Source organism: Ranitomeya variabilis, chromosome 1 (assembly GCF_051348905.1).
Source record: "Ranitomeya variabilis isolate aRanVar5 chromosome 1, aRanVar5.hap1, whole genome shotgun sequence".
In the NCBI taxonomy this organism is placed as follows: domain Eukaryota; kingdom Metazoa; phylum Chordata; class Amphibia; order Anura; family Dendrobatidae; genus Ranitomeya; species Ranitomeya variabilis.
The window spans coordinates 792,548,572-792,575,750 of NC_135232.1; the positions used below are offsets into that span (position 1 = coordinate 792,548,572).

The 27,179-nt window shown below is 43.8% G+C and overlaps 1 protein-coding gene across 2 annotated transcripts in view; it reads left to right on the plus strand.

The window, feature by feature from the left end:
* The window catches only part of LOC143767958 (neurturin-like), a 428,017-nt gene that overhangs the window by 347,712 nt on the left and 53,126 nt on the right, over window positions 1-27,179 (plus strand). For both annotated transcript variants that reach the window (XM_077256565.1, XM_077256655.1), the window contains one exon: window positions 12,256-12,478. In XM_077256565.1, coding sequence (XP_077112680.1) covers window positions 12,283-12,478 — 196 coding nt within the window. In that variant the 5' untranslated portion in view covers window positions 12,256-12,282. The remainder of the gene's footprint in view (window positions 1-12,255; window positions 12,479-27,179) is intronic.

Genomic DNA, 27,179 nt, shown 5'->3' on the forward strand with positions numbered 1-27,179 from the left:
TGGAGCTCAATACTTCCTCGGCGTTCCGGCCACCGGCTACGCGCCTCAGTAGGATGTTGCCTCGTCTTACAGCACGACTCCTACTGGTAATTCTCCTTGTTGCGTTGATCTCGTTTCTCACTGAGCACAATAAACCTCGCTTCCTGTCCTTTCTTGGGGTTCCGCCGCGATGAAGTGCAGGCGCGGTCCCGTAACGTTCTTTCTGTTCGCTAGGCCTCTGTCAGGATCCCACCCCTGACAGGGACCCCCCTGAATCTTCCCCTGCAACACCCTCTGCCACAGGATGTTGCCTGGTTCCAACCCAGTCAGCTTCTGACTAACTTCCTATCTAACCTCCAGTTTTACCAGATTGTGAGGAGTGGCCTAATACATAGCACCCTTAGCTCCCCCTGAAGGCCAGACTGTGAAGTGTATTGGTGTCTGTGATACCTGGTCAGGTGAACTCCTTCAGTGCCATCAGACGTACCATAGCCCCCCTTAGTGGCAGAGCATCAGTACTGCAACGACCAGGACTCTGGGGCGCTGCACTCATCACACCTAAATTAATTTCACGTAGTTTCCAAAAAGTGGCCACTTTTGGGGGTTGCTGCTGTTTAGGCACCTCAGGGGTTCTGTAATACAGCATGGTACCTGAAGACTATTCCAGCCAAATTTACAGTCCAAAAGTCAAATAGCAATCTCTCCCTTCTGCAACTTGCCATATGCCAAAACAATACTTTCTGACCACATATGGTATATCGTCGTACAAATTATGTAGTCCATTTTCTCCTAATGAAACATTTTCCAATGCTATAAAAGTTGGTGGAGCATCTATGAATTCAAGATACCATATCCCTAGGTAAATTCCATGAGGTGTTTAGTTTTCAAAATAGGGTAATTTGTGTTTTGTTGTTTTTTGCTGTTTTGACACCTCAGGGGTTCAGCTAATTTGACATAGCATTCACTATCTATTACAAACATGTGCTTCAATAGACTAAAAGTACCTCTTCCCTACAGTGGGTTCAAACAGTAATTTCCAATCACATGAGGGGTATTGACATATGCAAGAGAAATTGTGGGGTCCATTTGCCCATGTTACTATTATCAGAATGAAAAATTTTGGCTAAAGTAATATTTTAGTGGAGCATATGTAATTTATTATTGTTCATTCCAATTTGTGTTAATTCCCATGAAGCATCTAAAGTATTAATAAACTCATTGAATGCAGTTTTGAATACTTTGAGGTGTAACGTTTTTTAAAATGGGGTCTTTTTTGAAGGTTTTCGAATATTTAAGCTCTTCAAAGTCACTTTAAAGGTGAAAAGGTCTCTGAAAAACAGGTTTGCCGAAAATGAAAAATGACTGCCGAAGTTTTCACTAATAATTCACAAATAGTGTTGACATAAAGTAGACATGTGGTAATGTTATTTTGTAGTGTATAACAATTTGTTGAGCAACCATTTCCCACTTTCATAAAAAATAATTATACTCTGCAGCTGTCTCTTTGCGAGTAGTGTGCCTAAAAAATTATTGTATTTTACTTCTGTGCCTGTGTCATTTGTGGGCCTAAAAAAATAATTTTACTCTATCTGTGTGTCTGCACAAATTGTGACTGTTTCTAAAAAACTAATTTTACTCTACAGCTGTGTCAGTACAAGTTGTGGCAGGGCGTAAAAAAATTATTTAACTCTACCACTGTGTCTGTACGAGTTGTACAGGCCCTAAAAAATAAATTTTACTTTAATGCTGTTTCTGTACAAGTAGTGTATTGTACCTAAAATAATTATACTCTGCAGCCATGTCTGTATGAGTAGTGTGCCTAAAAATAATTCTACTCTGTTGCAGTGTGTCTGTGCCATTTGTGGGCCTTTAAAATAATTATACTCTGCAGCCGTCTCTTTGTGAGTAGTTTGTCTAAAAAAGAATTCTACTCTGCCACTGTGTCTGTGCCATTTGTGGGCCTAAGAAATTATTTTACTCTACCACTGTGTTTGCACAAGTTATGGCCTGGTCTATAAATAATTTTACTCTACCGCTGTGTCTGTAGTTGTGGCTCTGCCTAAAAAAATAATTTTACTCTACCGCTGTGTCTGTTCAAGTTGTGGCTGGGCCTGCAAAATAATTTTATTCTGCCATTGTGTCTGTAAGAGTAGTGTGCCTAAAAAATAATTATACTCTGCAGCCATCGCTTTGCGAGTAGTGTGCCTAAAAAGTAATTCTAGTCTGCTGCTGTGTCTGTGCAATTTGTTGGTCTAAAAAATAATTTTACTCTACTGCTGTGTCTGTACAACTAGTGTGCCTAAAAAATAATTACATTTTGCTGCCATGTCTGTATGAGGAGTGTGAATAAAAAATAATTATACTCTGCAACCGTCTCTTTGCAAGTATTGTGCATAAAAAATAATTGTACTATGCTGCTGTGTCTGTGCCATTTGTGGGCCTAAAAATAGTTTTTCTCTACAACTTGTGGCTTGGCCTAAAAAATAATTTTACTCTGCAGCCTTGTCCGTATGGTACTGTGTCTAAAAAATAATTATACTCTGCAGTCGTCTCTTTGTGAGTAGTGCGCCTAAAAATAATTCTACTTTGCCACTGTGTCTGTGCCAGTTGTTGGCCTAAAAAAAAATCATACTCTGCTACCATCTCCTTGCAAGAAGTATGTATAACAACCACTTATAAAAATGAGGAGAGCATCAAATAGAGGACTTGTACGTGGCTGTGATGATGCTGGTCTTGCTGCTACTGGTGGTGGTAGTGTAGCTGCTGCATGCAGAGGATGTGGTCATTCTGTGCCTGCTACATGCCCATATGAACACCTTCCTCTGGTGCATGCAGGTGACAGGACATTCTGCATCATTTCGTGGGGCCGAATACTGCTACATGAATGGAGAGGCCAGAACATTTTGAGGCGGTATTAGATTGGATGGCTTAGAGTGCCTCCAGTTCCTTCATAATATCGTCCACTGGATCCTCTTCAGAAAGTGCAGAGTTGGCACCTGAGGACCATGGACATACACCTTCCACGTCACCTCCTTGCAAATCAGCCAAGAAGTCTGAGTCCCAAGTCTTGCAGCAGTCTCTTCTGCTTTTTTATGACTCTGCTGGCTGGGGTTCCATGGCCCATCCGCCTGGCCCTGCCTCAGAAGTGGAAGAGACTGAGCACACTGATGTCCGACCATTTATTAGGTTGGAGGGTAGATACAGCAAAAAAGAGAGCATGGTGCAAAGGCACAGCGGGTGGTCCATAGCCAGTATGTCGGCTGCTACTGCCCACCACGCTACTAAAATAATCACATCAAAGCCAGCTCAAAAGAGCTCCCTGGCATGGCATTTCTTGCAATGTGCTGATTTTTTTGAAGTTTGAAGAAAGGCATAAATCTTCTGAACCTGAGCACCACCTACATGACAAGGCATTTGAATTGCAAGCACGAGGTACAGTGGAGTAAAAACTTTAAAAAACATGACAGATCTGAACCTCCTCCTGCTCCCTCTTCTGCTGCAGTCTCAGTCTCTTCCTCATGCTAAAGATCAACATGGCTATCTGCCTCCCCGCAAAGAGAGGATATGACAGCACCACCACCAGCAGTGTCACTGAGCATCTCCACACTGTCCATGTTGGGACACGTGCAGCTCTCCTTTCCCTAAACACTCTAGAGAGATAGGAAATTGTCCCCTACCCACCCACGAGCCATGGTCCTGAATGACAGCATTTCCAAATTATGGACCTTTGAAATGCTGCCATTTTGGCTGGTGGGATCAGACAGATTTAAAAAATTGATGATGGTAGATGTCCCGCAGTGCATTGTTCCCAGTTGCCACTACTTTTCTAGGTTGGCAATCTCTGCCCTGCACACACATGTTGTGAACCAAATCAAGTGTGCACGGCACAATGCCATGAGTGGCAAGGTCCACATAACCACTGAAATGTGGACCAGTAAGCATGACCAGGGACGTTACATCTCTCTAACTGCCCACTGAGAAAATGTAGTGGCAGCTGGGACAGAGGCGGAAGGTGTTCTAGCTCAGGTCCTACCTAGAGAATTGCTGGATGTTTTTCTGTCCATGTTGCCACCTCCTACTACTCTGCTTCCTCCAGGGCCTCCTTATCTGGTCACAGTACAATACCAACTTCAGCACAGCCAGGGAAAATTGACAGCAGGCTGTTCTGAAACTAATCTGTTCAGGGGACAAATCTCACACCGAGCTAGAGCTGTGAAAGGGGATCAAATAGCAGACAGTAGTTTGTGCCAGTGAACCTCAAGCCCGGCCTGGAGGTGTGCGATAACATCAACATCTCGTAGCAGCTCTGGGCCTAGTCGTTTAGATGCACATCTCTTGCCTAGTGCATGTGCTGAATTTGGTCATGCACGGCTTCATTAAAAATTGCCCACATACAGTTGTGCTCAAAAGTTTACATACCCCAACAGAATTTTTGCTTTCTTGTCCTTTTTCCAGAGAATATGAATGATAACGCCAAAACTTTTTCTCCACTCATGATTAGTGGTTGAGGTTTCCATTATGATATAAAAAGAGAAAACACAGTAGTTTGACAATAAATGGCTTCACCCATCCATTAACCGTGAGTGGAGAAAAAGTTTTGGTGTTATCACCCATATTCTCTGAAAAAAAGCCAAGAAAGCAAAAATTCTGCTGGGGTATGTAAACTTTTGAGCACAACTGTATGTCAGAGCTCCTGTTGAAATTGCTGGCAGTGTGTGCACTTTTGGATTTCTCACCCTGCTGCTGCTCACCTGTCTGCGCTGCATCATTACTTCTGCCTTCCAGCTTACCGCCTCGTATGCGACGTACCAACAAGGTGGAATTCCACCTTGTACATGCCGAAGAAAGTGTGCGAGCAGCCGCAAGCAAGTTTCAGTGGAGTTTCAGCTGCAGCACGCACAGCTGCAGCACTTCACCACCAATGAGTGGACCTCCATGTAGTAAGTGTGTGCTGTGTAGTTTGACTTTGAATATTCCTCCAATATGGCCAACGCTGATGACGCTATCATCAGAACTACAATAGTACTTGTATGCCTGCTGGAAAAAACAATTCAGGCGATGATGGATGAGGTGGTGGCACAGGAGGAAGAGGAGCAGGAGGACCAGAGCCAATTCACACTATTATCAGGCCTATTGTTCACATCTGGCTTGAAGGGTGGGTTATTGTCCTAACAGGGGCCAGGTACCCACATGTCCAGCCAGGTGACAGGTTGAGAGGATAAGGAAAAGGAGGGGGAGGAGCAACCATGTTCACAGCAGAGTGGCAATGAAATCAGCTAACAGTCATCACTGGAGCCTGGCTGGGGGTATACAGAGGACCCAGATGATGCACCTCCCACTGAGAACAGCTTGTTGTTGTCTCTGAGTTGCCTGGCACACATGAGTCAGTACATGCTGCTGTGCCTGTGCTATGACCGCTGAGTTGATTTTCTTTTCTTTTAAGTCAATTCAATAAATAAACAGTGTTGGAATTTCTCCTCCTTGTCTCTTCCACCTATATGGCCACGTCCGCCTCTTCCATTTACTCCACCTCTTCCTCTACTTGGACCTCTTCCTCTTGGTTCAAGATTATTTTTAATTTCTACTCTGCTTAGCATAGTGACAGGATGCAGCCGTAGTGAGGGATAGTATGATTTTTTTTTTGTGCACAGTTTTCCAAAAAGACGCTCTATGTGTACTCTGCATCCATGTCTGTGATAGTACTTTGCGCACCAATAAAGTTTTTCTAATCTGAGAGTCAAGTGCATCAAAACTAATTTCTCTGTTATGCACCCATGTCTGTGATAGTACTGTGTGTGAAAATATTTTTTCTTCTCTGTAAATGTGTTTATGGGAGTACTTTGCCGAAGAAACACTTAAAAAAATGAGGAGAGCATCAAATAAGGGACATTGACATGGCCTTTAACTTCTTGCTTTTTGCCATCTTGTTGTGTTTCTGATCGGTATCATCTGCTAGAAATGAGTGTTCACTCTGTTTACATACATTTCTTCCACAGTCTACAGCAGTGTTCCCCAACTCCGGTCCTCAACAGGTCATGTTTTCAGTATTTCCTTAGTATTGCACAAGTGATGGAATGCTTGCCTGTGCAGGTGATGCAATTATCATCTGTGCAATACTAAGGAAATACTGAAAACATGACCTGTTGGTGGCTCTTGAGGACCAGAGTTGGGGAACACTGGTCTACAACATGGTAGCTGCTTTCCATGCATTCCTTTACTAGTTCATAATTTTACAGTGATCTGTAGCCAGAAATGTTAAAAAAATATCATAATTGACTGATTTAAGGACCATTTGCAGTTTCACTGTATCGTCCGTGTATACACGGCAGTCGTGGTACAGGGCTTCATCTTCAAAGAAAAAATTTCACCACTAAAATAATTAAAAAAACTGTCAATACTGTAATTATACTGATGCGAAAAATCATATTGCCAGGACATTTTTACTATATAATGTATGACGAAAAAAACAATGACAGAATCGTATTGTTTTTGGTTTTTTTGCAATAATACAGCACTAGGATTATTTTTGCCAGTACATTATGAAGTAAAATGAATGGTGTCATTCAAAAGTACAAATTATCCCACATAAAAACAAGCCCTTATACATTTATGTACTGTAGAAGGATAGGTAATGAAGTTAAGGCTCTTTAACCCCTTCATGACCCAGCCTATTTTGGCCTTAATGACCTGGCCGTTTTTTGCAATTCTGACCAGTGTCCCTTTATGAGGTAATAACTCAGGAACGCTTCAACGGATCCTAGCGATTCTGAGACTGTTTTTTCGTGACATATTGGGCTTCATGTTAGTGGTAAATTTAGGTTGATAATTTCTGAGTTTATTTGTGAAAAAAACGGAAATTTGGCGAAAATTTTGAAAATTTCGCAATTTTCACATTTTGAATTTTTATTCTGTTAAACCAGAGAGTTATGTGACACAAAATAGTTAATAAATAACGTTTCCCACATGTCTACTTTACATCAGCACAATTTTGGAAACAATTTTTTTTTTGCTAGGAAGTTATAAGGGTTAAAATTTGACCAGTGATTTCTCATTTTTACAACAAAATTTACAAAACCATTTTTTTTAGGGACCACCTCACATTTGAAGTCATTTTGAGGGTTCTATATGGCTGAAAATACCCAAAAGTGACACCATTCTAAAAACTGCACCCCTCAAGGTGCTCAAAACCACATTCAAGAAGTTTATTAACCCTTCAGGTGTTTCACAGCAGCAGAAGCAACATGGAAGTAAAAAAATGAACATTTAACTTTTTAGTCACAAAAATGATCTTTTAGCAACAATTTTTTTATTTTCCCAAGGGTAAAAGGAGAAACTGGACCAGGGACGTTGTTGTCCAATTTATCCTGAGTACGCTGATACCTCATATGTGGGGGTAAACCACTGTTTGGGCGCACGGCAGGGCTTGGAAGGGAAGGAGCGCCATTTGACTTTTTGAATGAAAAATTGGCTCCAATCTTTAGCGGACACCATGTCGCGTTTGGAGAGCCCCCGTGTGCCTAAACATTGGAGCTCCCCCACAAGTGACCACATTTTGGAAACTAGACCCCCCAAGGAACTTATCTAGAAGCATAGTGAGCACTTTAAACCCCTAGGTGCTTCACAAATTGATCCGTAAAAATGAAAAAGTACTTTTTTTTCACAAAAAAATTATTTTAGCCTCAATTTTTTCATTTTCACATGGGCAACAGGATAAAATGGATCCTAAATTTTGTTGGGCAATTTCTCCTGAGTACACCAATACCTCACATGTGGGGGTAAACCACTGTTTGGGCACATGGTAAGGCTCGGAAGGGAAGGAGCGCCATTTGACTTTTTGAATGAAAAATTATCTCCATCGTTAGCGGACACCATGTCGCGTTTGGAAAGCCCCTGTGTGCCTAAACATTGGAGCTCCTCCACAAGTGACCCCATTTTGGAAACTAGACCCCCCAAGGAACTCATCTAGAGGCATAGTGAGCACTTTAAACCCCCAGGTGCTTCACAAATTGATCCGCAAAAATGAAAAAGTACTTTTTTTTCACACAAAATTTCTTTTAGCCTCAATTCTTTCATTTTCACATGGGCAACAGGATAAAATGGATCCTAAAATTTGTTGGGCAATTTCTCCTGAGTATGCCGATACCTCATATGTGGGGGTAAACCACTGTTTGGGTGCACGGCAAGGCTCGGAAAGGGAGGCGTGCCATTTGACTTTTTGAATGGAAAATTAGCTTCAATCGTTAGCGGACACCATGTCGCGTTTGGAGAGCCCCTGTGTGCCTAAACATTGGAGCTCCCCTACAAGTGACCCCATTTTGGAAACTAGACCCCCCAAGGAACTTATCTAGATGCATAGTGAGCACTTATAACCCCCAGGTGCTTCACAGAAGTTTATAACGCAGAGCCGTGAAAATAAAAAAATAATTTTTCTTTCCTCAAAAATGATTTTTAGCCCAGAATTTTTTATTTTCCCAAGGGTAATAGGAGAAATTGGACCCCAAATGTTGTTGTCCAGTTTGTCCTGAGTACGATGATACCCCATATGTGGGGGTAAACCACTGTTTGGGCGCACGGAAGGGCTCGGAAGGGAAGGCACGCCATTTGGCTTTTTGAATGGAAAATTAGCTCCAATCATTAGCGGACACCATGTCGCGTTTGGAGAGCCCCTGTGTGCCTAAACATTGGAGCTCCCGCACAAGTCACCCCATTTTGGAAACTAGACCTCCCAAGGAACTAATCTAGATGTGTGGTGAGCACTTTGAACCCCCAAGTGCTTCACAGAAGTTTATAACGCAGAGCCATGAAAATAAAAAATAATTTTTCTTTTCTCAAAAATTATTTTTTAGCCCACAATTTTTTATTTTCCCAAGGGTAACAGGAGAAATTGGACCCCAAAAGTTGTTGTCCAGCTTCTCCTGAGTACGCTGATACCCCATATGTGGGGGTAAACCACTGTTTTGGCACACGTCGGGGTTCGGAAGTGAAGTAGTGACGTTTTGAAATGCAGACTTTGATGGAATGCTCTGCGGGCGTCAGGTTGCGTTTGCAGAGCCCCTGATGTGCCTAAACAGTAGGAACTCCCCACAATTGACTCCATTTTGGAAACTAGACCCCCAAAGGAACTTATCTAGATGTGTAGTGAGCACTTTGAACCCCCAAGTGCTTCACAGAAGTTTATAACGCAGAGCCGTGAAAATAAAAAATGTGTTTCCTTTCCTCAAAAATATTTTTTTAGCCCAGAATTTTTTTATTTTTGCAAGAGTAACAGGAGAAATTGGACCCCAAAAGTTGTTGTCCAGTTTCTCCTGAGTACGCTGATACCCCATATGTGGGGGTAAACCACTGTTTTGGCACACGTCGGGGTTCGGAAGGGAAGTAGTGACGTTTTGAAATGCAGACTTTGATGGAATGCTCTGCGGGCATCAGGTTGCGTTTGCAGAGCCCCTGATATACCTAAACAGTAGAAACCCCACACAAGTGACCCCATTTTGGAAACTAGACCCCCAAAGGAACTTATCTAGATGTGTGGTGAGCACGTTCAACCCCCAAGTGCTTCACAGAAGTTTACAACGCAGAGCCGTGAAAATAAAAAATCATTTTTCTTTCCTCAAAAAAGATGTTTTAGCAAGCAATTTTTTATTTTCACAAGGTTAACAGGAGAATTTGGACCCCAATATTTGTTTCCCAGTTTGTTGTGAGTACGCTGATACCCCATATGTGGGGGTAAACCACTGTTTGGGCACACGTCAGGGCTCGGAAGGGAAGTAGTGACATTTGAAATGCAGACTTTGATGGAATGGTCTGCGGGCGTCACATTGCATTTGCAGAGCCCCTGATGTGCCTAAACAGTAGAAACACCCCACAAGTGACCCCATTTTGGAAACTAGACCCCCGAAGGAACTTATCTAGATGTGTGGTGAGCACTTTCAACCCCCAAGTGCTTCACAGAAGTTTATAACGCAGAGCCGTGAAAATAAAAAATAATTGTTCTTTCCTCAAAAATTATGTTTTAGCAAGTAATTTTTTATTTTTGCAAGGGTAACAGGAGAAATTGGACCCCAACAGTTGTTGCCCAGTTTGTCCTGAGTACGCTGGTACCCCAAATGTGGGGGTAAACCACTGTTTGGGCGCACGTTGGGGCTTGGAAGGGCGGGAGCACCATTTGACTTTTTGAACGCAAGATTGGCTGGAATCAATGGTGGCGCCATGTTGCGTTTGGAGACCCCTGATGTGCCCAAACAGTGGAATCCCCTCAATTCTAACTTCAACACTAACCCCAACACACCCCTAATCCTAATCCCAACTGTAGCCATAACCCTAATCACAACCCTAACCCCAACACACCCCTAACCACAACCCTAACCGCAACACACCCGTAACCCTAATTCCAACCCTAACCCTAATCCTAACCCTAATCCCAACCGTAACCCTAATCCCAACCCTAACCACAACTGTAACCCCAACACACCCCTAACCCTATCCGTAACCCTAACCACAAGCCTAATCTTAACCCTATTTCAAACCCTAGCCCTAATTCCAACCCTAACTCTAATTCCAACCCTAACCCTAAGGCTATGTGCCCACGTTGCGGATTCGTGTGAGATTTTTCCGCACGATTTTTGAAAACTCTGCAGGTAAAAGGCACTGCGTTTTACCTGCGGATTTACAGCAGATTTCCAGTGTTTTTTTGTGCGGATTTCACCTGCGGATTCCTATTGAGGAACAGGTGTAAAACGCTGCGGAATCCGCACAAAGAATTGACATGCTGCGGAAAATACAACGCAGCGTTTCTGCACGGAATTTTCCGCACCATGGGCACAGCGGATTTGGTTTTCCTTAGGTGTACATGGTACTGTAAACCTGATGGAAAACTGCTTCGAATTCGCAGCAGCCAATCCGCTGCGGATCCGCAGCCAATCGCTGCGGATCCGCGGCCAATCCGCTCTGTGTGCACATGCCATAACCCTACCCCTAACCCTACCCGTAACCCTAACCCTACCCCTAGTTCTAACCCTAGTTCTAACCCTAACCCTAGTGGAAAAAGAAAAAAAAATATTTTCTTTATTTTATTATTGTCCCTACCTATGGGGGTGATAAAGGGGGGGGGTTTATTTATTATTTTTTTATTTTGATCGCTGCGATAGAACCTACCACAGCGATCAAAATGTACTTGTAATGAATCTGCCGGCTGGCAGATTCGGCGGGCGCACTGCGCATGCGCCCGCCATTTTCCAAGATGGCGGCGCCCATGGAGAAGACGGCCGGACACCGGGAGGGACATCGAAGCTAGGTAAGTATGGAGGGGTGGGATCGGAACATGGGGGGGGGATCGGAGGACCGGGGGAGCGGACAAGAGGACCGGGGGAGCGGACAGGAGGGAGGAGGGGAGCGTACAGGAGATCGGGGCAGAAAGAACGACTGGGGGGGCGATCGGTGGGGTGGGGGGGGCAGATCGGGGTCTCCAGCCATGGCAGATGCTATTGCACCATTTTCATAGGTGAAATATTACAAATCGCTCTGATTGGCTGTTTCACTTTCAACAGCCAATCAGAGCGATCGTAGCCACCACGGGGGGGTGAAGCCACCCCCCCTGGGCTGAAGTACCACTCCCCCTGTCTCTGCAGATCGGGTGAAAATGGAGTTAACCCTTTCACCCGATCTGCAGGGATGCGATCTTTCCATGACGTCACATAGGCGTCATGGGTCGGATTGGCACGGGTTTTCATGACGCCTACGTGGCGTCAAAGGTCGGGAAGGGGTTAAAGAAGGAGAGGGGAAATGATAATGCAAAAACAAAAACTGGCCATGTCGGGAAGGGTTGAATTACCAATCCATTGAGATTTTTCTTGTTTTGGGGTCAGAATTTCCTAAACAGGCATACCAGCTGCAAACAAGTCATTTCCTCATAAAAGTCTATTGATTCAAAAAGTAAAGATGACTGGGTAAATGACTAATCTGTGCGTGGCTTTGCTAAATTAACCTTATTGTTAAAATTTTACACAAATCGAACACTGCTACAAAAGCTTTCAACAAATTAATCAGAGTGAGTTCCATATTTGAAACAATACATAACGGTAGTTCTACTTGGAATGAAGAAAAGAGATTTCTAGTGTGCAATTTATGAATATTCACCAAACTACCTTACTTGTCTGGAAAGTATCACTTGTAAATCATGGTTTGTACTCCACTATCAACCACGTTAATATTTATGTCAGTTTATCTGTTGCCTTTCCTCCATTATTTCAGTGCTTCATGTGTAATTTTGTTATTTTACAGCTTCTCAATGCCTTGATTGTTCTTAAGATGAAGGTATGGAAGAGGACAGCTCCTGCTTTGATGCTCCTCTGTGCTGTGTTGTCCTTACTCGTTTGCACAGAAGTCTTACTCCGGAGCTGGAAAGTCAGCTCAACCCCCTCTCAGTCAGTCATGGGTTCATCACCAAAGAGACCACGGAGATTTCCACGAGCCTCCGAACGCAAGCCTCCTATGATTTCACAATGTAAGAGCAGAATTATTTAGTAATCTTTAAGTATTTAATTTTTCAATTTTTATGCATATGTGTGTGTGAACATTTAATATAAAATAATCAAATATTGAGTGTAAAGTAATGAAGTCAAGCTACCATACATTGTCACAATGAACAACTTTGCAGATCTTGTCCTTGGAGGGATTTGAACCCAGGACCAAAGCACAGCAAAGCAACAGTGCTAACCACTGAGCCAATATGCTTGATTAGCTAATCAACATTTCCAGTATGTTGAGAGGGGACAAGGAAAGACCATCAGGGATTGAGCAATCATGGTGACAGATGCTGCAAGGGATTGGTGAGGATAAGAATCTCTTTGATTTTCTAACTAGTTTGTCTGACTCTGACAACTCCTTTAAAGTCAGATAATGAGGATATGCTGATAATCTGCCCTGCTGGTATCCCATATAATAAATCCAAATCCAGACTGAAAATACAAGCGGTTTTTCTTTCTTTGGTCATTAGTGGGTGAACAATTCGGGGGCTGGGCGGGGGTGCGACCCTTTCATGGGACAGTGGCAGGTGAGGAGTTTGACTGGGGCGGTACACCTGTCAAACCGTAATGCAGGTGTCCTAAGGCGAGCTCAGGGAGCCAGAAACCTCCTGTGGAGCAGAAAGGCAAAAGCTCGCTTGATTTTGATTTTCAGTATGAATACAGACCGTGAAAGCGGGGCCTCACCATCCTTCTGACTTTTTGGGTTTAAAGCAGATAGTGTCAGAAGAGTTACCACAGGGATAACTGGCTTGTGGTGGCCAAGCATTCATAGCGACATCACTTTTTGATCCTTCGATGTCAGCTCTTCCTATCATTGTGAAGCAGAATTCACCAAGCGTTGGATTGTTCACCCACAATGACTAAATAAAGAAGAACCGCATGTAATTTTGTTCTGGATTTGGATTTATTATGTGAGATACCAGCAGCGTAGATTATCCGCAAATCTATATCTGTGTTTTCCCGGTTTGATGACTCGTTGAACCTGCAGCAGCTGGATGTACAAGTGATTGAAATGTTGTGTATACACAATTAAATCAGGTGAATTTAACCTTATTTTAACACCTTTATCTCCCTTGGATAAAACTCTATTGCCCTGTCTTTTTCCTCTTAGTTTTATTCTGTTACTCCTTTAAAGTGAATGTTCACCTATGAGCTACAGCACCTGTTAAAAGTTGGGACACATTTTTTCATGCAATGGTTATCCTGGATCTTATTGGAATGTGCACATTGTAGACTCAGACTCAAAGCAACAAAACTACAAAGGTACATATGGAAACAAGGAGTAAAGAAACACTTGTGAAGGAAACCAAAGTATGTGTTAAACCTTGGATTCCTCAAATTACCCCTCTTTACTTTGGTAACAGCTTTACACCCACTTGGCACTGTTACAAGCAGCTTTATCAAGTTGTCACCTGGAATGGCTTTTCAATAGTCTTAAATGAGTTCCCAGTGGTGCTGAACACTTATTGGCTGCTTTGCCTTCCCTTTTTGGTCCAATTAATCCCAAAATGTGTCAGCTGGGTTTAAGTCAGGTGATTGAGGAGGCCATGCCATCTGATGCAGCACTCCATCCCTCTCTTTATTGGTCTCATAGCCTGGAGGTGTGTTTTGAGTTTTGTTGTCCTGTTGCAATGCAAAAGATGGTCACAAATCAGATAGGATGGCATGTCATTGCAGAATGCTGAGGGACAAGTGTGCTTTGAATATGGAATAAATTACCAATAGAGTCACCAGCAAAGCACCACCACACCTTCAAACTTTCCCTTCCATGCTTCACAGTGGGCAAGACATTTGGAGAAACTGTTATTTCACCTTTTGTGCACCTCACAAAAACATAGTGGTTGGTAGGTAAAGTCTAAAATTTTGTCTCGTTAGACAACAGTACAGATTGCCACTGATCTAATGTGAAGGCCTTAGTTACTTGGCCCAAGTAATTCTCTTCTTCTTTTTGTGGACTTCAGTAATGGCTTTTTTGCAGCAGTTCAACCATAAAGGCCTGCTTCTCGCAGTCTCCTGATTTTGCGATGTCAGCTAAAGATGGGCGAACCCGAACAGTAAAGTTTGGTGTCCGTACTGAACACCTACTGTTCGGGCACGGACACAGAACACAGAGTAAACTAGGAAGTCCATGTTACTGTTTGGGTTTGACTGCCCGAACATTGGGTGTTTGTTGCTCAGTCATATGCATGACAGCGCGACAAACACCGCTTCCAATCGGCGGTGAAATCATACCCGCCGGTCAGAGAACCGCTGTTCCCATGCTGCCAAAAGACAGCGTGAGCGCACAGCTGTGATCAAAATAGCGTGAGGACCCCTCTACTCTTGTTAACCAGCCTTGCTAATGCTGACAGCTGAGGACTGCAGCCCCCAGCTGTGAGTTTTGCCTGGCTGGTTATCAAAACTCCAGGGTAATCCATGCCAGTTTTTGTTTTATTATTTATTTACAATGCAGGAGCCGGCTGATTAATGCTCCTATCAGCCGCTCCTATTGTCACTATTACTAGCGGCAGCAGGCGTCTGTTGATAAGAGCAGTAGTCCCATCAGTGGACACCAGTGACCGGAGGTGAACTTTTTACCTCCGATCACAGCTGTGCGCTCACGCTATCTTTGCACAGCATGGGAACTGTGGCTGTCTGACCGGCAGTGATGATTTTACCACCGATCAGAAGCAGTGTTTGCCACGCTGTCAGGCACATGACAGTGTGGAAAACACTGGATGTTTGGGCTCCCTATTCAAGTGAATGGAGTTCGGGTCGTGGCACTGTTCTGGTACCCAAACTTTTTGTAACTGTTCAGCCGAACGCGCCGGACCTGATCATCCAGGTGTTTTAATGTTATCTCTAGTGTCAGCTAGTTGATGCCTGTGTATCATTTATGACGGCTGTTATCTGAGGAGCTGCCATTTGTGGCTTCTGAGACTAGTAAATCTGATGAAATTATCCTCCGCAACAGAAGTAATACTTTGTCTTTCTTCCCTTGGGTGGTCCTCATGAGAGCCAGTTTTATGACAGCTTTTAATGGTTTTCATGATTGCAATTGAGGATACCTCTATGATTCTAGCAATTCTCTTGATTAATTGACCTTAAAGTAAAGATAGAACATACAGTTCTCTTTACTTGTTTGACTGGATCTTTATTTAGCCTAGTTGTGGAATAGGGTTCAGCATTATATGAAACTGTATGCCAACACTGCTCCTGCAGAAACACGAGAGTCAAAGAGGCACTGCCCTTGGCTGGGTGCTTCTCGTTTGTTTTAGCAATTGTGAGGTCTCAGTGCCTGGATCAGCAACAAGAAATATTTCTAAAACATCACTATGCAGTCTGACTACGACAGAACATTTATTATACATGCATGTAAATCTGGCGGTTTACATTCACATACACAAACCAGATTGTAATTTCATGTAAGGGCTGGTCACCATTTACGTATGAGTTTGAGATGAAAGGCCATAAAGTATTGTTGGTATGCACTTTGTGAAGAAACGCTGGGCATGTAATGATTTAATGATTGTGCAGGAGAAGTGACTGTATTTTGCTTTGGTGGTTTACATTTTAGTGTATGAACTCAGTCTCTTACAACGGAGGAGACACATGGTGTAGCTTAAAACACAGTAGGATGCTGATAGGTTAAGGTTTATTAATTTTTTTTCTGCTTTTGTATTCTTTTATAGTTTACAGATAACTGAAATATATTTGTTTGCACATGCTCTCGGGAAAAAGGTTTTGTATACATGATAATGTCTTTCTGGCCCTCTTTAATTTCCATAACTCTTTTATACATGAAAGACAGATTTTGCAAAGACAAATCTTTGTTTCTTGAACAAAGGGTAATCTGGTACAAAAATAACAAAGCAATCAAGTTAGTAAAAGCTGCAAGGAATGAACTTTAAAAGTAGGGTATGTTTTCAGCTCTTCTTTCTTCACTCATAAAATCACAGATAGTAACTATAGAATGATAAAAAAAATCAGAGCTGATTTCAATGACTGCTGCGTGTTGTGGGTTTTTATTTGTAGAAGAGCTCTTAGATTCTTTTTGACTTTCCAGAGAGCTTTGTTTTCGGTCTTTTTGGTAAACTTTTGTTTGTACAGAGCAGTTAATCATAAGAAAAGCTGAATGAAAAAAGGGTAGAGGAAAAACAGAGGAGCCACATAATCCTCTAATGAAACAAAACTCGGAAAAGACAACAGAGCTAAACTGCAATCACTAGTGATGACGAGCGAGTGTACTCTAGTTTTCTGAGCATGCTCAGGTGTTCTCCAAGTATCTTGGACGTGCTCGTAGATTATGTTTGTGCCCCCGCAGCTGCATGATTTGTGGCTAGGGTTGAGCGAAACGGGTCGATCATTTTCAAAAGTCGCCGACTTTTGGCTAAGTCGGCGTCTCATGAAACCCGATCCGACCCCTGTGCTTGTCGGCCATGCGGTACGCGACTTTCGCGCCAAAGTCGCGTTTCAATGACGCGAAAAGCGCCATTTCTCAGCCAATGAAGGTGAACGCAGAGTGTGGGCAGCGTGATGACATAGATCCTGGTCCCCACCATCTTAGAGAAGGGCATTGCAGTGATTGGCTTGCTGTCTGCGGCGTCACAGGGGCTATAAAGGGGCGTTCCCGCCGACCGCCATCTTACTGCTGCTGATCTGAGCTTAGGGAGAGGTTGCTGCCGCTTCGTCAGAAGCAGGGAGAGCGTTAGGCAGGGTCCACTAACCACCAAACCGCTTGTGCTGTAGCGATTTCCACTGTCCAACATCACCTTCGGTGTGCAGGGACTGTGGAAGCTATTTTTTTTTTTTTTCCCCTCAGCGCTGTAGCTCATTGGGCTGCCCTAGAAGGCTCCGTGATAGCTGTATTGCTGTGTGTACGCCACTGTGGAAACCAACTGCTTTTTTCAAAGCACATATCCTCTTGTTCCTTTCTGCACAGCTATCTTTTTTGTTTGTCCACACTTTTTATTTAATTTGTGCATCAGTCCACTCCTATTGCTGCCTGCCATACCTGGCTTAGATTACTGCAGGGAGATAGTAATTGTAGGACAGTCCCTGTTTTTTTTTTTGTTTTTTTTTTGTGGGAGATTAAGATTGGCATTTCTGCTACAGTGCCATCCCTGTGTGTGCCATCTCTCACTGAGTGGGCCATAGAAAGCCTATTTATTTCTTCCGTGATTTGTGTTCTAAATTCTACCTCAACACAAAAACACTACATCAATCAGTGGTAGAAAAATATTGGCCTCAGTCAGGGCTTGTGTGCCACTGCTGTGTGTGCTATCTCTCATTCAGTGGGCTATAGAAAGCCTATTTATTTATTTATTTTTTTTCTTATTATTTGGTTTCTAAAGTCTCCCTGAAAAAAAAAAAAAACAGTGGGAGAGTAATATTGCCCTTTCAGCTTGTGTGCCAGTCTTGACTCCTGGGTGTGCCACCTCTCTCTCATTCAGTGGGCCATAGAAAGCCTATTTCTTTTTTTGGTTTTTTTAATATTATTTGGTTTCTAAAGTCTCCCTGAAAATAAAAAAAAAAAAACTTAAAAAAACAGTGGGAGAGTAATATTGCCCTTTCAGCTTGTGTGCCAGTCTTGACTCCTGGGTGTGCCACCTCTCTCATTCAGTGGGCCATAGAAAGCCTATTTATTTTTTTTTTTTAAATATTATTGGGTTTCTAAAGTCTCCCTTAAAAAACAAAAAATACATAAAAAAACAGTGGGAGAGTAATATTGCCCTTTCAGCTTGTGTGCCAGTCTTGACTCCTGGGTGTGCCACCTCTCTCATTCAGTGGGCCATAGAAAGCATTTTTTTTTTTTCCTTGATTTGTGTTCTAAAATCTACCTCAACACAAAAACACTACATCAATCAGTGGTAGAAAAATATTGGCCTCAGTCAGGGCTTGTGTGCCACTGCTGTGTGTGCTATCTCTCATTCAGTGGGCTATAGAAAGCCTATTTATTTATTTATTTTTTTTCTTATTATTTGGTTTCTAAAGTCTCCCTGAAAAAAAAAAAAAAAAAAACCAGTGGGAGAGTAATATTGCCCTTTCAGCTTGTGTGCCAGTCTTGACTCCTGGGTGTGCCACCTCTCTCTCATTCAGTGGGCCATAGAAAGCCTATTTATTTTTTTGGTTTTTTTAATATTATTTGGTTTCTAAAGTCTCCCTGAAAATAAAAAAAAAAAAACTTAAAAAAACAGTGGGAGAGTAATATTGCCCTTTCAGCTTGTGTGCCAGTCTTGACTCCTGGGTGTGCCACCTCTCTCATTCAGTGGGCCATAGAAAGCCTATTTATTTATTTTTTTAAATATTATTGGGTTTCTAAAGTCTCCCTTAAAAAACAAAAAATACATAAAAAAACAGTGGGAGAGTAATATTGCCCTTTCAGCTTGTGTGCCAGTCTTGACTCCTGGGTGTGCCACCTCTCTCATTCAGTGGGCCATAGAAAGCCTATTTATTTATTTTTTTAAATATTATTGGGTTTCTAAAGTCTCCCTTAAAAAACAAAAAATACATAAAAAAACAGTGGGAGAGTAATATTGCCCTTTCAGCTTGTGTGCCAGTCTTGACTCCTGGGTGTGCCACCTCTCTCATTCAGTGGGCCATAGAAAGTCTATTTATTTTTTTTTTTAAATATTATTGGGATTCTAAAGTCTCCCTTAAAAAACAAAAAATACATAAAAAAACAGTGGGAGAGTAATATTGCCCTTTCAGCTTGTGTGCCAGTCTTGACTCCTGGGTGTGCCACCTCTCTCATTCAGTGGGCCATAGAAAGCCTATTTATTTATTTTTTTAAATATTATTGGGTTTCTAAAGTCTCCCTTAAAAAACAAAAAATACATAAAAAAACAGTGGGAGAGTAATATTGCCCTTTCAGCTTGTGTGCCAGTCTTGACTCCTGGGTGTGCCACCTCTCTCATTCAGTGGGCCATAGAAAGTCTATTTATTTATTTTTTTAAATATTATTGGGATTCTAAAGTCTCCCTTAAAAAACAAAAAATACATAAAAAAACAGTGGGAGAGTAATATTGCCCTTTCAGCTTGTGTGCCAGTCTTGACTCCTGGGTGTGCCACCTCTCTCATTCAGTGGGCCATAGAAAGCATTTTTTTTTTCCTTGATTTGTGTTCTAAAATCTACCTCAACACAAAAACACTACATCAATCAGTGGGAGAAAAATATTGGCCTCAGTCAGGGCTTGTGTGCCACTGCTGTGTGTGCTATCTCTCATTCAGTGGGCTATAGAAAGCCTATTTATTTATTTTTTTTCTTATTATTTGGTTTCTAAAGTCTCCCTGAAAAAAAAAAAAAAAAAAAACAGTGGGAGAGTAATATTGCCCTTTCAGCTTGTGTGCCAGTCTTGACTCCTGGGTGTGCCACCTCTCTCTCATTCAGTGGGCCATAGAAAGCCTATTTATTTTTTTGGTTTTTTTAATATTATTTGGTTTCTAAAGTCTCCCTGAAAATAAAAAAAAAAAAACTTAAAAAAACAGTGGGAGAGTAATATTGCCCTTTCAGCTTGTGCGCCAGTCTTGACTCCTGGGTGTGCCACCTCTCTCTCTCATTCAGTGGGCCATAGAAAGGCTATTTATTTTTTTGGTTTTTTTAATATTATTTGGTTTCTAAAGTCTCCCTGAAAAAAAAAAATAAATAAATTAGGTGGGAGATTAATATTGACATTAGTGCTTGAGTGACAGTCCTGCGTGTGTGTCATCTCTGTGATTTTGTGCCACAGAAAACAGAGTGTGTAACATTGTGCCTGATTTTCCTTGTGGTCTCACCAACCTGTTAAGGGATATTGAAATCATACTGAAGTTATAGCTCACCGTGTAAGTTGTTTGACAGCAACAAATAAAGTTACTTTGGTTAAGATTTTAAAACAATGAGGAAGTCTGGTGCAAGAGGTCGTCGTGGGCGTTCATTGTCAGCTGGTAATGATGGTAGTGGTAGTGGAGCATCAGGTGGTCGTGGGGATAAAAATATTCCACCTAAGTCTGGAGCTGTGGAGCCAGTTTCGTCGTCAGGCTACACAAGGCCTCGAACGCTCTCTTTTCTGGGAGTAGGAAAACCGCTTTTAAAGGCGGAGCAGCAACAGCAAGTTTTGGCTTACATTGCAGACTCAGCCTCTAGCTCTTTTGCCTCCTCTTCCGAAACTGGTAAATGTAAAAGCAGCGCGTCGCTTGTGGATGTTCACGGTCAGGGACAAGTCGCTTCCTTGTCCTCCTCAGCAAAAACTACAACAAGAGAGAAGGATGCAGCAGGCGACACAACGGGTCACTCCATGGAGCTCTTTACACATACCGTCCCTGGCTTAGAAAGTGAAACATTTAACAGGCCATGCCCATTACAAGTATATTCTGACATGGAGTGCACTGATGCACAGCCACAGCCAGAGTACTATGCTGCTCCTTTGACTCAGACCACCACATTGCCCTCTCAGGGTACAGATCCACAATCAGACCCTGATGAGACTATGTTGCCCCGCCACGAACGCTATACCACCGACCGACACAGTGACACAGACGAAGTTGCACACGAGCTCGAAGAGGAGGTAATAGATGACCCAGTTATTGACCCCGATTGGCAGCCATTGGGGGAACAGGGTGCAGGCGGCAGTAGTTCAGAAGCGGAGGTGGAGGAGGGGCCGCAGCAGGCATCAACATCGCAACAGGTTCCATCTGCCGGGCCCGTATCTGGCCCAAAACGCGTGTCAAAGCCAAAACCTGTTGGAGGACAGCGTGGCCATCCGGTTAAAGCTCAGTCTGCAATCCCTGAAAAGGGATCCGAGTCTAGGAAGAGTGCAGTCTGGCATTTTTTTAAACAACATCCAACTGATCAGCGCAAAGTCATCTGTCAAAAATGTTCAACTAGCTTAAGCAGAGGTCAGAATCTGAAAAGTCTAAATACTAGTTGCATGCATAGACACTTAACCACTATGCATTTTCAAGCCTGGACTAACTACCAAACGTCCCTTAAGGTTGTAGCACCCTCGGCCAATGAAGCTAGTCAGCAACGCAACATCCCTTCCGTCACTGTAAGGCCACCATTTTCCGCACCACCGGCAGTATCTGTGCAGGTTTCTTTGCCAGCCAAAAGCAGTCAGGGTCAGGGAACCACCAGTTTTGTAGGAGGAAATATTGCATCTAGGGCACCGGCGGAAACAATACCGTCTCCAACCGTCTCTCAGTCTGCCATGTACACCGGCACACCCGAAAGTTCCACGATCTCCAGCTCTCCAGTCCAGCTCACCCTACATGAGACTCTGGTTAGAAAAAGGAAGTACTTATCCTCGCATCCGCGTACACAGGGTTTTAACGCCCACATAGCTAGACTAATCTCGTTAGAGATGATGCCCTACCGGTTAGTTGAAAGCGAAGCTTTCAAAGCCCTGATGGAGTACGCTGAACCATGATACGAGCTACCCAGTCGACACTTTTTTTCCAGAAAAGCCATCCCAGCCCTGCACCAGCATGTTAAACAGCGCATCGTCCATGCACTCAGGCAATCTGTGAGTACAAAGGTGCACCTGATTACAGATGCATGGACCAGTAGGCATGGCCAGGGACGTTATGTGTCCATCACGGCACACTGGGTGAATGTGGTGGATGCAGGGTCCACAGGCGACATCAATTTAGGGACAGTTGTGCCTAGCCCACGGTCTAGGAAACAGTTGGCTGTAGGCGTTCGCACCCCCTCCTCCTCCTCGTCCTCCTGCAGAAGCTACAGCTCTTCCACAGAACGCAGTCTGCCAACCACTCCATCGGCAGATGACACTGTTGCACACCAGTTGTCCCATTATGGGCCAGCTACTGCCAAGCGTCAGCAGGCTGTATTGGCTATGAAGTGTTTGGGCGACAACAGACACACCGCGGAAGTTCTATCCGAGTTCTTGCAACAAGAAACACAGTCGTGGCTGGGCACAGTAGATCTTGAGGCAGGCAAGGTAGTGAGTGATAACGGAAGGAATTTCATGGCTGCCATCTCCCTTTCCCAACTGAAACACATTCCTTGCCTGGCTCACACCTTAAACCTGGTGGTGCAGTGCTTATTGAAAACTTATCCTGGGTTCTCCGACCTGCTCCTCAAAGTGCGTGCACTTTGCTCACATATCCGACGTTCGCCTGTACACGCCAGCCGTATGCAGACCTATCAGCGGTCTTTGAACCTTCCCCAGCATCGCCTAATCATAGACGTTGCAACAAGGTGGAACTCAACACTGCACATGCTTCAGAGACTGTGCGAACAGAGGCGTGCTGTTATTTATTTGTGGGAGGATACACGGGCAGGCAGTAGGATGGCAGACATGGAGTTGTCAGGTGTGCAGTGGTCTAAGATACAAGACATGTGTCAAGTCCTTCAGTGTTTTGAGGAATGCACACGGCTGGTTAGTGCAGACAACGCCGTAATAAGCATGAGCATCCCCCTAATGCGTCTGCTGATGCAAAGTTTGACGCACATAAAGGAGCAGGCGTCTGCACCAGAGGAAGAGGAAAGCCTTGATGACAGTCAGCCATTGTCTGGTCAGGGCAGTGTACAGGACGAGGTAGCGGGCGAAGAGGAGGTGGAGGACGAGGAGGATGATGGGGATGAGTATATTTTTAATGCCGAACCTTTCCCGGGGGCACAGGTAATTGGTTGCGTGTCACGGCCGGGTTCTGGTTTTTTGAGGGACACAAGTGACGTAGATTTGCCTGCAACTGCCCCTCAACCAATCACAACCGGAGATTTGACAACTGGAACTTTGGCCCACATGGCGGATTATGCCTTACGTATCCTAAAAAGGGACACACGCATTACGAAAATGATGAACGATGACGATTACTGGTTGGCCTGCCTCCTTGATCCACGCTATAAAGGCAAATTGCAAAATATTATGCCACATGAGAACTTGGAACTAATATTAGCAACCAAACAATCAACTCTTGTTGACCGTTTGCTTCAGGCATTCCCAGCACACAGCGCACGTGATCGTTCTCACACGAGCTCCAGGGGGCAGCAGACTAGGAGTGTTAGGGGTGCACACATCAGAAGTGGCGTTGGACAGAGGGGTTTTCTGACCAGGTTGTGGAGTGATTTTGCTATGACCGCAGACAGGACAGGTACTGCTGCATCAATTGAAAGTGACAGGAGACAACATTTGTCCAGTATGGTTACTAACTATTTTTCATCCCTTATCGATGTTCTCCCTCAACCGTCATTCCCATTTGATTACTGGGCCTCCAAATTAGACACCTGGCCAGAATTGGCAGAATATGCATTGCAGGAGCTTGCTTGCCCGGCAGCAAGTGTCCTATCAGAAAGAGTATTCAGTGCTGCAGGTTCAATATTAACCGAAAAAAGGACTCGTCTGGCTACCCAAAATGTTGACGATCTAACATTCATTAAAATGAACCACAACTGGATTTCGAAATCTTTTGCCCCACCTTGCCCGGCCGACACCTAGCTTTCCTATGAAAAGCTCTTGCCTGTGAATTACTTTTCTAATGTCTAATTTGCTGCAGCTGATTGTACAGCATACGACATGTTTACACCTCCCTAAATGGCAAAACTCCCCACACGGGGCCGTGGTATCGCGACTTGGCGCAAGCACCCGTGAGACTGCTGTTTGTCTGAAGAGGTGGGTGTGCTCGCTTTTGGTTGACGGCATTGCTACTGGGTCCCTCATAGTACAATGTAGTGTCTCTGGCGGTGGTGGTGCGCACCCAACGTCAGACACACCGTTGTAACATGAGGGGCCCTGGGGCGGTCCCGCCGGCCTCAAGAGAGTTCCCCCCTACCCCAGCTCAAAATGTGCTCTACCACGTGCAAAATTATGTCGCACAGCTCCACCAATCTTTAGTCTATTCGCTGACATCATTCAATGTCTGGCACTGACAATACAAATTTGTAGACATCTATGATGCAACTTAAAGTAGTCTGTGTCTGTGTCCTATATTGGCACCATTAAATAGTTACTGCCAAATTACTATGTCAGAAACTCAGTAGATGAGCCCACCCCTGTACCTAAGTATGCCACCTTTTTTTTTGTTTTGGTTGTTTTGCGAGACATTAACATCTATTTATATTTTGGGAGTACTGGGACAGACACTCCTTGCACTACTCCTCCACTCACCACCAAGCTGCCCGTGTATCCATGTAACCGCTGTAAAGCTGCCATGAGCCTATTGTTTGTTATTTTAGGCCTTTGATAGCCTGTCTGCGGTCCCTACTTTAAATACTCCTCCACTCATCACCAGCTGCCTGCCCGTGTATCCATGTAACCGCTGTAAAGCTGCCATGAGCCTATTGTTTGTTATTTTAGGCCTTTGATAGCCTGTCTGCGGTCCCTACTTTAAATACTCCTCCACTGACCACCAAGCTGCCTGCCCGTGTATCCATGTAACCGCTGTAAAACTGCCATAAGCCTATTGTTTGTTATTTTAGGCCTTTGATAGCCTGTCTGCGGTCCCTACTTTAAATACTCCTCCACTGACCACCAAGCTGCCTGCCCGTGTATCCATGTAACCGCTGTAAAACTGCCATAAGCCTATTGTTTGTTATTTTAGGCCTTTGATAGCCTGTCTGCGGTCCCTACTTTAAATACTCCTCCACTCATCACCAGCTGCCTGCCCGTGTATCCATGTAACCGCTGTAAAACTGCCATGAGCCTATTGTTTGTTATTTTAGGCCTTTGATAGCCTGTCTGCGGTCCCTACTTTAACCCCTTCCCGACATGTGACGGTATAGTACGTCACATGTCGGGACCCCCGCTTTGATGTGCGCTCCGGCGGTGAGCGCACATCAAAGTCGCGACATGTCAGCTGTTTTTTACAGCTGACATGTTCGCGCAATAGCGGCGGGTGAAATCGCGATCACCCGCCGCTATTAACTAGTTAAATGCCGCTGTCAAGCGCAGACAGCGGCATTTAACTACCGCATCCGGCCGTGCGGCCGGATATGAGCGCATCGCCGACCCCCGTCACATGATCGGGGGTCGGCGATGTGTCAGGAAGGTAACCATAGAGGTCCTTGAGACCTCTATGGTTACTGATTGCCGGTGGCTGTGAGCGCCACCCTGTGGTCGGCGCTCACAGCACACCTGCAAATCTGCTGTGTAGCAGCGATCTTATGATCACTGCTGCATAGCAGAGCCGATCGGGCTGTGCCTGCTTCTAGCCTCCCATGGAGGCTATTGAAGCATGGCAAAAGTAAAAAAAAAAAGTTTTTAAAAATGTGAAAAAAATAAAAAAAATATAAAAGTTTAAATCACCCCCCTTTCGCCCCAATCAAAATAAATCAATAAAAAAAAAACCCAACCTACACATATTTGGTATCGCCGCGTTCAGAATCGCCCGATCTATCAATAAAAAAAAAGCATTAACCTGATCGCTAAATGGCGTAATGAGAAAAAAATTCGAAACGCCAGATTTACGTTTTTTTGGTCGCCACGACATTGCATTAAAATGCAATAACGGGCGATCAAAAGAACGTATCTACACCAAAATGCTATCATTAAAAACGCCAGCTCGGCACGCAAAAAATAAGCCCTCACCTGACCCCAGATCACGAAAAATGGAGACGCTACGAGTATCGGAAAATGGCGCAATTTTGTTTTGTTTTGTTTTTTGCAAAGTTTGGAATTTTTTTTCACCACTTAGGTGAAAAATAACCTAGTCATGTTAGGTGTCTATAAACTCGTAGTGACCTGGAGAATCATAATGGCAGGTCAGTTTTAGCATTTAGTGAACCTAGCAAAATAGGCAAGCAAAAAACAAGTGTGGGATTGCACTTTTTTTGCAATTTCACTGCACTTGGAATTTTTTTCCCGTTTTCTAGTACACGACATGCTAAAACCAATGATGTCGTTCAAAAGTACAACTCGTCCCGCAAAAAATAAGCCCTCACATGGCCAAATTGACGGAAAAATAAAAAAGTTATGGCTCTGGGAAGGAGGGTAGCGAAAAACGAAAATGGAAAAACGGAAAAAGCTCCGGGGGTGAAGGGGTTAAATACTCCTCCACTGACCACCAAGCTGCCTGCCCGTGTATCCATGTAACCGCTGTAAAACTGCCATAAGCCTATTGTTTGTTATTTTAGGCCTTTGATAGCCTGTCTGTGGTCCCTACTTTAAATACTCCTCCACTGACCACCAAGCTGCCTGCCCGTGTATCCATGTAACCGCTGTAAAACTGCCATAAGCCTATTGTTTGTTATTTTAGGCCTTTGATAGCCTGTCTGCGGTCCCTACTTTAAATACTCCTCCACTCATCACCAGCTGCCTGCCCGTGTATCCATGTAACCGCTGTAAAGCTGCCATGAGCCTATTGTTTGTTATTTTAGGCCTTTGATAGCCTGTCTGCGGTCCCTACTTTAAATACTCCTCCACTGACCACCAAGCTGCCTGCCCGTGTATCCATGTAACCGCTGTAAAACTGCCATAAGCCTATTGTTTGTTATTTTAGGCCTTTGATAGCCTGTCTGCGGTCCCTACTTTAAATACTCCTCCACTCATCACCAGCTGCCTGCCCGTGTATCCATGTAACCGCTGTAAAGCTGCCATGAGCCTATTGTTTGTTATTTTAGGCCTTTGATAGCCTGTCTGCGGTCCCTACTTTAAATACTCCTCCACTCATCACCAGCTGCCTGCCCGTGTATCCATGTAACCGCTGTAAAACTGCCATAAGCCTATTGTTTGTTATTTTAGGCCTTTGATAGCCTGTCTGCGG